We start from the raw sequence: 12,399 nt of genomic DNA, 5'->3' as shown, positions 1-12,399 counted from the left end.
TTTCATATTTTCTTAAGAACAGAAATCCTATTCAGCTTCAGAGCATATTTAAAGACCACTTTACTATGGGACTAATGGAATCAATACGGTAACTAAGTTCAATGGGACTTACTTCACAGTAAATATGCTTAGAATTGTAGCTTAAGATACAAGTATTAACATGGAATCTTATTTGGTGTATCACCCCTCAGAAAGTACACACAAAAATTAAGACTAATATTAGAGGAAGTGTCCCAAGACTGGATCACTCATTCACATGTGGTGATCCTGTTTCCCCATAAGGTAATTCTGAAACTTAGTATTTGCTGAAAATGGCAAGACAAAACCTGTCAAAATATGCCTGCAATCTTGGGTGTCTTCCATTAGATCAGCAGGATATTTTGCATGAAGAATTTATTTTGCATTCTGCAGCAGCAAAAAGAGCTACAGCAGCAACCTACTGGAAAGGCTTAATATGGAGATGGACAGAGTGGGCAGTGCCTGTCCCTTGAATCCAGGGGTGCAAAACCTCAGAAGGCAATGTCCCCTTGCCCTACTCCCTTGACGCCAACCACTGATCTTTAAGTGGCTTCCAGGCTTTGTGCAGTTTTATGCCTATTCTAAAAGGTTGAGATGCCTCTCCCAAGGCTTAGATACTGGTAGTAAGAGCTTTAAGCGCAAATATTCTGGTATTTTTGGTATTTGGGCTCCACCCCTTTTGCCTTCAGCCCTGCCTACCACTGGAATGTGGCCCCTCCTGAGCTTCTCCAAAATGGAATTCAGCCCTCCAGCAGCGTGGCAGGGAGAGGTTTGGGCCTTGTTGCTGGACCCAATCTAGAAATGTGAGTGCCTGTGGAGAAAATGGAACAAATGTGTGTGGGGGGGGGGGGGATTCCCTTTTTTTTTTACCGTCCCCACCCCCGCCCCAAATTGGAAAAAGATTAACAACTTTGGATTATGAAATAGATTCTTTTAGAATGATGAATAAAATATTTAAGACAAAGTGTTTATATACTGTTATGCAGCCTTTACTTGCCCCAAATGATTTCTAAAAACTATCTAATAAGACTTTTATCGAAAGACCAGAGATGTAAAATGTCTGAAAATAATGAAGTCATGGTGGGAAATTATTTTTAATCCTCTCTGTAAGATCCCCAGCAGTTATTTCTTTCATTCCTTATTAATATTATTGATCTAGTGTCTCTTTTACTGATAGACATTTGGGATGCTCCAAATCATGCTCAGTTTCCCAACATGTGAGTAGACTCACCATATAATAATATGGAATAAAATGTACATTCTTGATTATTGAATAAACTCAAACTGAGTCCTGTGTTTCTAGACTTCTTACTGGTTGGATACTGTAGCAGTCAATTAATGTACTTCTTATCTAAAACCCACAAGTGAAAAAAATACTGTAGGTTATCCTGCCACTACCACCAGATGTGATATAACAGCATGTGGGTTATACTACTTATGTTTCTTTCTTCTTTTAATTAATGGAGGCTTGGGTCTGTAGAACTCACTGCTATGGTTTTTAATAAAGTTCTCACTACTAGAGAATGCTACCTCAGGTATAAATCTTTTAACTGGTGCCACTAAAATAAACCCTCTCTACCTAAAAGAAACTCATTAGCCTGGGTCCTATGGCATAGGCATGGGATTGACATCTCTACTAGAGACAACCTTTCAGTATGAACAAAAAAAGATGTTTATTAATGGAAATAAAAGTATACATTGCACCATCACGCCCCAAGGAATACCGTACTCCATGGTTGCTTCCACTTTAGGACCCTTGAGCACTGCTGAGGCATTGTTTTTCTGCACATATATTCCCTATATGCCCATCCCTTTCACCTATATCCTGTTATTTTGGGAAACTACTCATTAAAGCCAACCCCATGCATCCCCAAGAACAGTCCACGCTGGGCAGGTTGGTAAAATGAGCTCTGATGAACTTTCGCTGGGCTTTAAAAACCTGGCTGTTCAGACAGGCATTTGGAGCGGGTTAGGGTTTTTTAGAGCAGTGTTGTTTGTTGTTTTGTTCAGCTGATTATGTAAATTTGTTATTAGTATTGTACGACACCTACAGTGGCCGGATAGCTGGCCAGATGAGCGGCTAATAAATCTTATAAATAAATTACAAAAGTGAGTAAAATGTCACTCTTCAAATAATAGGATGAGACTGCTTAAAGTTTCTTAAATTAAACATGGTTGCTTACCGTTCCTAAGCTGAGTCTTTCCCAGCTAAATAAAATATCAATAGCTTCTCCTTCAGACCAGATTTCCCTAAACTACACCCCACAAACAGGAACAGGTTTAGGAATTTCCCTAAACTTCCTTACAAACAAGAACAGATGCTGTGCACCAGTCTTCCTCTGCCTCCAGTTCTTCCTGCTTCTTTTGGCTTCTAGGATGATTCAGATGTTTCATGGACTACTTGCTGTAGGTCCCTCTGATCAAACAGAAAACAGGAATCTAAAATGTGTTATGTATAACTGGCTCTGCTCATAAAATATGAGCATATTGGCATATTACATTTAAATGTATAGCTTATTCATACAGTAATTACAAATTTACTGAGTTTCCTACTTAAAGTGTTTAATTTTAATGATAATTTTATGAGCAGACCAAGTTATATATAATTTGTGTTCCCAAAGGAGCCTTCCCCAATCTGGTACCCTCCAGAAGTTTTGGATGAAAACACCTAGAATACCTGACCATTGGTCATGCTGCCTGAGGCTGATGGGAGTTGAAATCCAAAACATATGGAGGGCACTGCTGGGGAAATGCTGTCCTGAAGCAACAAAGTGACTTTATATCTGTAAAGAGCACTAAAAAAATAAGTATTGCTTATTTTTCTATTTTTCCCAACATTTCGGGGGGTGGGCATTCTGGGAAAAAATGGCAGGAAAACTTTTTTCCCCATAGCTTCAACATTTCCAGAAATGTTACGTCACTAGCCCAATCCCCACCACCTCCAAACCCAGAAGGGGAAGCGCAGGCACCCAAAGAGGCAAAGTTGGCTATTCATGCAAAAAGCTGCTGCCCCAGGCTTTTACTTGCTCCACTGCTCCTCAGCAGGTCAGTTGTCCCTGCCATGCTGCCCAGCGGCAGCTGCCTCTACGTAGTTGCTCACACCATCTCTAGCTGTCTATCACTCCCACCAGTATGGCAGGGAGTATTGAACAAGTGATAGCTGCAAGGAGGAGCCGCCACTACTTCTGACCACTTGCATGCTTCTTTCTACCTCCTCACACTCACCCTCTTTCTTTTGGGGCTGTGAAGGCCCAGCAAGGCCACAGAGTCTAAGCAAGCAGAAACCACCTCTACACCTGAACGGTGCAGCAGCGACCACCTCCACTTGCTCATTCTCCCCACCACCACCACCTTCCTCTCTAAGCAGTACAAATTACAATAGAGAGAATGGGGCTTGCTGGACCCAGGGTCAACTGCTGCGCTGCCCAGGGGGAGAGCGCCATGCAGGAGCAGGTGTGTCTGTCCACTTGAGCACCTGACTCCTCTCCCTCCAATCCTTTGTAGTGGGGGGGATTGGCCGAACCCCCTGGTGGGGTACCCAGAAAGAGGGGGGCAAGCAAGTGGACAGAGGTGGCCACTGCCCCCTTTCTTTCTCTGCACTGGGCAAAGTGCCGTTGGGCCCCATGTTCCCCAGAGCGTGTGCTCCTGATTCACCACTTCTGCCTGCGTGCTTGCCCCTTTCTCTTGGGGGTGAGGGGCAAGACCCGGAGGAACAAGCCCCCCCCCCCCAGGCATGCCGCCAAGGGTTTCCCTTGACCTGGAACTGGCCGTGGGCGCCATGCTCCGGGGTTAAGCCTTCCATAAACGCCCTCCCCGACAGACGGGGTTATCTCGAGAGCCCTTCCCTTCTCCTGCCCTGCGAGGGCAGCCCTTCCGCAGCCTCCTCGTGCCCTGCCTTTCGGAACGGCCGCCTCCACCCGCTCGCCCTCTCAAGCGCTTGGTCGACCCCTTGCCCTTCCTCCCTCTGCGCCTCACGCTCCGGCTCTCGTGCCCGCTGCATGGCCGCCCGCCCCAGCCCTCGGTCGCGCAGGCGCTCCTGGACGCAAAGACCGCTGTTTCCCTTCTCCGTCGCGCCCTTTTCTTGGGGGGAGGAGGGGGGGGAGTTTTAGGCAAGCTCCGGGCAAAGGGTTACGGGCACCGCTTTCCTTGCGGCTTCACGTTCTCAACGGGCATGTGCGAGGCGCTCGCGCACATGCCCATTTAGGCTTGAGAGACGGAGCCGTTCCTGCTCTCGCCCCAGCCAAAACCACTGAAGCAGCGTCGTACGGCGAGAGATCGAGGCGGACGGAGGCGGGCAGGCGGGAAGCGCCCAGACCGAGCGACCGACCAAGGAGGCCGGGGGTGGGGGGAGGAAACGGGGAAGGGGGAGCTGGAGGAATCGCCGAGACGCTTCTGGCTCCTGGCATCGCAGCCGGCGACTCCTCGCTATGCGCTGACCAAAAGGGGCGAGAGCCTTACACCGATGAAATACACAAAACTGTATCTCTGCGCTGATCCCGTCGGGAAAACCATGGGCGCCGCGCTCGCCCGCGTGCGGATAAATCCATCTCTCCCAAATGCGCTTCTCCGGGGACTCCTTAAAAGGTGAGGCTGGAAACTTTGCCATGCGCCAGGCACCGGCTCGGTGCCTGGCTCCCCCTTTTCCCTGGGTGATCTTCCGACATGGATGGGCAGCGCCTTCGCTTGGATGGCACACGCCGGCGGCGCGGAGATGGGTCTGACCTGAAGTAGGATCGGGTGGTTTTGAAATGATAAAATCATCACCACCGCCATCATAACCCCAGGTGTGGGATCCGCTCTTTTAAAAAAAATATTTAAAAAAAAAAACAAAAAGACCCGCTGAGGTAGGAGTGAAGGAGGGAGGAATCCCTTTCCTGCTTATTAAGATGATTAGTCGCCGGTAATTTGCGGCCGGCAACCGGGACTTCCCAGTTAAGTTGCCCGCCCGGTAAGCACTCCCCGTGGGGCGCGGGGCTGGTGTCGCTGAGCGATTGCCTTGAATGCGACCCACCAGATCCTGGAGCCCGACAAGCCGCGTGAGAGCCTGGGAAGATGGGGCGCTGAAGCGCTGCTGCGCCTCGTCGCCGGCTCTGAACCACCTGGGCATTGACTAGTCATTTGCAAAGCTCAACAACTGTCATGAAAAAGCCGGGAAGAAAACTGCCCCTGAACTCCGGCGGTGGCGACAGCAGCGTGTGCTTTGAAACTGTGAATTTCTTTCTCCCACTGGGGCTTTTTGACTGAGGAAGAGGCGAGTCTCTTTCCTGTCATCGTTTAGAGGCGCGGATGGGGGAGGAAATCCATTCATTCAGTTCTGCAGGTGTGTAATCAGCCGTAGCCCCGGGATCTCCTGTGGATCTACAACCGAGCGACGACGACGACAACAAAAATCCCAATACCCCCACCCCACCCCCACGAAGAGAAGGTGTCTCGTGCTGATGCGTGCGATTCATTTCAATTTTTTCAGGATTTTATCCTTTTCATCCCTGCCCCCTCCACGCCGGGGAGTGGGCGCTCAGCTGAGATGAGTCAGCAAGTGTGTTGACCCCCCACTTCGATCCCCACCCCCAGGACCTCTCCTGGACAACCCCCCCCCCAGTCCCCACCCGCTTGGCAGAAAGAGCAGCCACCCTAAAAAGAAACAAAGAAATAGGTGTTGCCACCAACACGATCTCGCGATTTCCTCCCTTTTTTCCTGCTGTGTTGGGTGTTTGGGGTGGGCTTTTTCGTCGGCCCTCTCCCTTTCCCTGGAGAGTCTTTGTTGCTGTTTAAAGTCAGACAATGAGGCGCCGGGAAACTCCCCGCGTCAGCCTGGAGAGCGGCACCGCGCTTTAGCACCCGCCGCGCACCGAGGGGGGTGTGGGCGGGGAGGGAGAGTTGGCTGCCTGGTCAATTTCAGCCCGGAGGGGAAGCTCCCGCCTGCCTGGGCTCCCCGATGGTTTTGCCTCGGCTCTGGGAGAGCTTCAGATCCCGTCGTGTGCGCCTCGCCCTCCTGAGCTGCTTCTGCACTAGAATGTTGCGGCAGGTCTTGCACAGGGGGCTGAGAACGTCTTTCGCCAGACTCGGCCACTTCATTGCCAGCCACCCGGTCTTCTTCGCCTCCGCCCCCGTGCTCATCTCCATCTTGCTGGGAGCCAGCTTCAGCAGGTACCAGATCGAGGAGAGCGTCGAGCACCTGCTGGCCCCCAAACACAGCCTGGCCAAGATCGAGAGGAACCTCGTCAACAGCCTCTTCCCCGTCAACCGCTCCAAGCACCGGCTCTATTCCGACCTGCAGACCCCTGGGAGATACGGCAGGGTCATCATCACATCCTTCGTGAGGGCGAACATGCTGGACCAACACCACACCGAGCTGATCTTAAAGGTAAGCACCAGCAAGAGGACAGACTTCACTCCATTCTAGAGGAATCACCCCTCCCCTCCTGCACCCCACTTCTTGAATCCCTTTCTTCCGCACCTCATTATATTTGGCTTTTAATTATGAATAGATTTAGCTGCATCCTCTCGCTATATATTATGTATCATAACTGACCGACCTCTCTCTCTCTCTCTCTCTCTCTCTCTCTGTAGCTATTCCCTGCCCTTAGCTACCAAGTCACATCCCTGCAACAGTTGGGTTGACTACTGGTTGCAGAGGAGAACAGAGAGATTCCCTCTCATCTTGGGAGGTGGTAACCTAGCGGGGTGGGGGGGGAGGATTTTGTGAATGAAGAGATGACACTTTAAAAACATTCTGTCTGCACACATACATTCTCTCTCTCTCTCTCTCTCTCTCTCTCTCTCTGTTCTTTCTACTGTTCAAGTTGAGTCAATGACAAGTAGTTTGCTGATTTTCAGTTGAACCTAAACTTCAAAATTAATTAAGGGGATTTGTAAAAGTAACACTTGTGGGTCTTGCCAGACTTATTTCCTATAGAAAAGATTAGCAAAAAAGCAACAACAAAAAAACACCCAGTAACATTAAATGTAATGGCTCCTGCAAGTTAACTGTAAATTGAAGCCAGGAGTTGTTTTGTTTGACATATATTTATTTTATGGCATTCCAGCCATGTCATTTTGAAAATTGCCTCACATTATTTTCACACACACACACACCCCAAATCAAAGGAAATGATAAATTTTTAAAAGGTGTCACTGTGTAGACATTTACTGTGTAATGTATGCATGGAATTTCATTAGATTTTACCTTCCTAGGTCAATATGCATGATGAGAGCCGCTTATTCCAGTATTCTGTCATAATGTGTTGGAAATTATTTTCATGTCTACTTTATAATACGTACTGCCACAATTCAGAGCACTGGTTTCAGGTGAAAGCATGAAAAAGAGATGCAGAAAGAAGATCAAGTTGAGGAGAGGGAAGGAAACGAATTTCTGAAACATAGAGAAATGTTTTAGAGGTGTGGCTGTGAGCATCCACACACACTTTTTAGCATTAAACAACTGCACTGCATGTTTACATTCCTTCCTTTGGGAATTGCCAGACACTGACTTTCTGAAAACAGAAAAATGGTGATGAGCCTTCAAAACATACTGCAAAGTAAGCTTAAACATTTGACCTTTAGTTTCTCTCTCTCTCTTCAAGTCAGAAAATACATATTCATAGAGCGTTCTGCAGGTTCCACCAAAAGAACATGCCAAGCATTCCCTGGTCTGTTTTGTTTTTTTAACTTATTTGCAATGGAATCAGTAATACTAGCATTTGCTGTTCTAATATTTAATGATTGATATGTAAATGCTGGTATATTGACACAGAAATATCAACAAGCAGATGTCTTCTCATGGAAAAATTTCTGGCAAATAAGAAAACCCCGAAGATGGAAGATGTAAGTCCTTTCATTCTCCCTGAAATTCATTCCCTTAGAAGCAGGCATAGGAGTAGAATGGATTTTCTCCTGGTGTGCTAGCTCTAGAAACCTTAGTGCTATAGCAATGAGGCGCAAATGTCTCTGAATCTTTTCCCAAACAATTTTTTAATGGAAACCATTATATATTACCGCAAGAGAGAATTGATAGTTCTATCAAAGAGATTGATAATTCTATCAGTATTCAATGCAATCTAAATTTTTTGTCAGAATTTGGTCACAGAGCAATTATTGTTCCCTTAATGAGATGATGGTAAACCTCATTTTGTCATTTTGACACCATGGACTCTTGTCATTAGCTTGAAGTCATTAGACACACCAAATATTATCTGTTGCTGTATAGTAGTCATCTGTTCCTGATACAACAGCCCCTGTTTTAATGGTTTCTCTTTGAGACTGGTACCATGCTCAGGTAAATGTGTGATAAAGCCTTGGAAAGATGCTGGAGGTTGGGTTTAAGCCAGTAGTGACAAATATATAGTTCTTGGCATGTTGTGGTGATGTGATACTGAATTGTGCAGCAAATGGAGGTGGAGGAAGGCATAGGAACTAAAGCTGCAATCCCAAAGCCACTTACCAGGGAGTGGGACTTACTTCCAAGTAAACATGCACAGGATTGCACTGCCCTCCTAGGTTCTTATAATGTTCCATGTTATTGCTATATTAGAAACGTTCCAACAGCAAATTTCTGAAATCCATATCACCATAATGCCTTTATTAGGCCAAGTCAGAGGTCAGAAAATATTGTGCAAGCTTTTGAACTCTCCCGAATTCTTCAGGCAAGATGGTAAACAAAGCAGAAAGTGCAGGGGAGGAAAATAGTGGATGATGTTCAAGCCATGGAGTCTGCATTTCGTTACCATCTTAAGACAGAAAGGAGGAGGAGGCTGCAAACACTGTAACCAAATACAGACTCTGTGGCTTGAACATCAACTACTTTTCCCTCCCCCACTCCCACCTTTTTTTTGTTTTTTGCTTTGTTTACCATCTTGCCTGACAAAGAGTTCTGGTGGGCTCAAAAGCTTGCACAGTATTTTGTGACTTTTGAGTTGGCCTAATAAAGGTATGACAGTATTATGGACTTTGGGAGGGGGGAATTGGCCACCTTAGCTATATAAGAGTAAGCAATGTAACAAGATATATTTCATTGCCTGTGACTAGAAATGTATCAAATATATTGTTTTGCCTTTACTAGATCTGTGTATCTAGAATTGTTCTTTCTCTCAACTTTCCTTCTTCAGTTTCTCCTTCGATCTCCAAAATATAGCCATGGCACCACTGATGCAACCTATTGATGGTATCTATCATGTCACCATCTTAAGAGATGGAGATGGCCCCATCTACCCATGTCTGGAGGATCCCATAACTGGAAAATCTTCCCCACTGTTATAAGTATACTAGAAGGAGATGTTCTCCTCCCCCACTGTTTAGATGCAACAGCTGAGTCTTTATCAGATAGAGAAACCATTCATTTGGACTGTTGATTGTTCAGTTTCAGCACTGTTTCCTGTTGATGGGTGTTGGTCTTGAGACATAAGGGCAGGACTATTTTTACACTAATGAATCATAGTTGATAGAGAAGGGGGGAAAGCATGGAGATATAGTCAGCAAGACCATATCAGCAGTTGAAGGCTCCCTGAGCTCAAGGTGGAGCGGAGATCTTAGGGTTACGTCTGCTATCCATTCTACACTAAGTAAACCTTAGTGCACATTTTGAAATGTTTTGGGAAAATCTACTGCTAATATTCCAGAGCAATTCTGTAATGAAGATATCCGACACATCTCAGACCTGGTTTTGACATATCTGATTTTTAAAAGGATTTCTTAACGTACCTTAAAAAAAACCCTCATTGGTTGCTGGAAGATACGGCAGTGAAGAAATCTTACTGCATTTTATTTATTTATTTTGTCTCTTGGTTGATCTCATCTGGTTTCAGATTTCAGTACAACCCTATAGCTACACTGCAAACTTCCAAGTATACTTGGGTATCGGCTACAACCGCTGCTTTTGCAACTGGCTTCCTTTTTTTGACAGCCAAAATGCGGTAGACACTGGTGGCTTCAGTTTCGGTGGGGCTGCAAATCCATTCTGGGTTTCAGTCAGAACCATCCAGAACTCCAAAGGAGCTATCCAAAGTGCTGAACTCTATCTCCAAAATTGGTTCAGCACCTTGGAAAACCCCTTTAGTGGTGTGGCTGATTCTGACTGAAACCCAGAATGGATTTACAGCCCCACCACAATCAGAGCCACCCGACTCCACTGCCAAAATGATGGGAAAAGATTACAGTTCTTGCCCAAGTATAGCAAGCTGCCTTTTTTCCTGATGGATGGCTGATCTAATAGTGAAAGAAGAGCGGGGGGGGGGGTTTAATGAGTAAGCTTATAATAACATGAAAATAGGAATCTGACTGGACTTTGGTAGGGTAGCTTCCCAACGGAAGGGAGAGCTTATGGCTCCAACGTTAGTGCAATAAAGTAGATTTTCTTCAAATACTTAGAGGCAAGGAAAGCTAATAAAATTTAAAAAATGCAAAAGCTTCCAGCCTGTTCAGGGGGGGGGGGCAGGGGGAGAACTATGGCTTTATCACAGCCTAAAGAGGGATTCTTTGTAATAACATGAACCACTAAAATCCTCTGAGGGGATCTAAAGAGACACAGCATTTCTTTAGCCTCATTAGCACTTCACGTGATTCTGAAACTGCTTAGTAACGCTCCCATGTTCTTTCAAGATCAACAAGACACATACATGTATTTTCTGTTAGGAGAAGTGTCTGTTGTATTGCCTACATTCATAATGGTCTGGTGGGATTATGTTTTGGGGGTTTCCTATTTGACTGGAGGCTGGTAAAGATAATGAGGGGAAAGGAGTCAAGATTGAAGTCTACATATGAGAAGATCCTTTCTTGTGTAAACTGATAGCATAAAAGAAAATGGTGTGGTATTTCCTTGTTTAGTTCTGTGGGTTTGAGTTCTAACTGGATGGTGGAGAAAACCACCCACATAGCTAAGGAAGAAGGGGAGCTGATATTACAACCCAGGCATGTCTCTTAAAGAGACAGGTCACACATACTGTATAGGCCGATTTCTCCCATTCTTACAAACTAAATGGGTTTCACCAAATAGTACTAAGGAGCATACTATTCCATGTTTGGAAATAGTCTAAAGCACACAAAAGGTGGGGGAGTCATGTTTATACAAAGTCCCTACATGAATATGTTGCATTGGCTTGCCAGGATGCTAGTGCCACCTCTCTTACAATCTACCTTGGAAGGCAAGGCAAGGCACAGAAAAGAACATAAAAAGCTACCCAAAATAATTAAGGCTGGTATAAAAAGGTTGCGCAGAATCAAATATTAAAGAGAGCCTTTGCAGAACAATTAATAGCTTTCCTTATTATCTTGTATTTCCTTTGGCTCCTTAAAAAAGCACCTGTATTGAGGTTTTGGTATATATACTTGATTGACTTTTCAGCTAACCACCCTATAACTCAACCAAAATCTTTCCATTAGTAAATTAACACCTGAAATAATTTATAAATACATACATTTCAATAGGCTGCTGCAAAACAGATTTTGAATATGCATGGGTATAATCACCTTATATTCTGGCTTCATGTGCGAGATGTATTCACCTCTCAATAGGGGTGGACGAAAGTCACTTACCTGTCCTCAAAGCTTGTTCGCGGTGGGGGGGAGGCGCTTCGCTGCTCCCCCCGCGAAGTTCAGGCCGGGAGGGGAGGCTTCCCGCCTCGCCCGGCTGAAATTCAGGCCGGGGGGGAGGCTTCCCACCTCGCCCGGCCGAAATTCAGGCCGGGGAGGAGGCGCCTCGCCTCGCCCGGCCGCGAACTCCAAAGTTTAAAACAAAAAACAAAAAACGCCCCCGTGATAGGCTACGTGACGATTAACGTAGCCTGTCACGGCTAGATCTGCAAAGTCAGCCGTGATAGGCTACGTTAATCGTCACGTAGCCTATCACGGGTGACTTTAAAAAAAAAAAGCGCATACACAAATGGCGGCCCCCATAGGGAGCCGCCATTTGCGTTCCTTATTTGGTCACTGTAGTCTATGTAAAGATTTACGTAGACTACAGCGACCAAATAAGGAACGGGAATGGCGGCTCCCTATGGGGGCCGCCATTATCCGTACGCGCTTTTTTTTTTTTTTAAAGTCACCCGTGATAGGCTACGTGACGATTAACGTAGCCTATCACAGCTGACTTTGCAGATCTAGCCGTGATAGGCTACGTTAATCGTCACGTAGCCTATCACGGGGGCGTTTTTGTTTTTTTTCTTTTATAGGAATGGCGGGGGCGGCAGCCGGTCGAAAGACCGGCTGCCGCTCCCGCCCCGCACGAACACCTGCCGAACCGCCGGCCGGACCCGCCGCCGGGAGGGACATTCGGCAAAGGTAAGTCCCGTCCCGGGGGGGGGTGCGGGGGCGGGGGGGTGCGGAGAATTTCTCCCCGAAACTTGTTCGGGGGGCCGAACACGTTGGCGCTCGGCCACCTGAAGTTTCGGG

The 12,399-nt window shown here is 46.4% G+C and overlaps 1 protein-coding gene across 2 annotated transcripts in view; it reads left to right on the top strand.

Annotated features, from left to right (window-relative positions):
• The first annotated feature begins 4,226 nt into the window (after positions 1-4,226).
• Positions 4,227-12,399, top strand: part of PTCHD1 (patched domain containing 1) — an 80,584-nt gene continuing 72,411 nt past the window's right edge. The window contains exon 1 of one of the 2 annotated variants that reach the window (XM_084841743.1): positions 4,227-6,382. In XM_084841743.1, coding sequence (XP_084697869.1) covers positions 5,954-6,382 — 429 coding nt within the window. In that variant the 5' untranslated portion in view covers positions 4,227-5,953. The remainder of the gene's footprint in view (positions 6,383-12,399) is intronic. The other variant, XM_084841744.1, reaches the window with a different exon arrangement.

This window comes from Heloderma suspectum, chromosome 3 (genome assembly GCF_057233095.1).
Source record: "Heloderma suspectum isolate Gila_16-S chromosome 3, 16-S_ref, whole genome shotgun sequence".
Lineage (NCBI taxonomy): Eukaryota > Metazoa > Chordata > Lepidosauria > Squamata > Helodermatidae > Heloderma > Heloderma suspectum.
The sequence above is the reverse complement of the archived record's forward strand: the minus strand, read 5'-3'. Positions and strand labels throughout refer to the sequence as shown.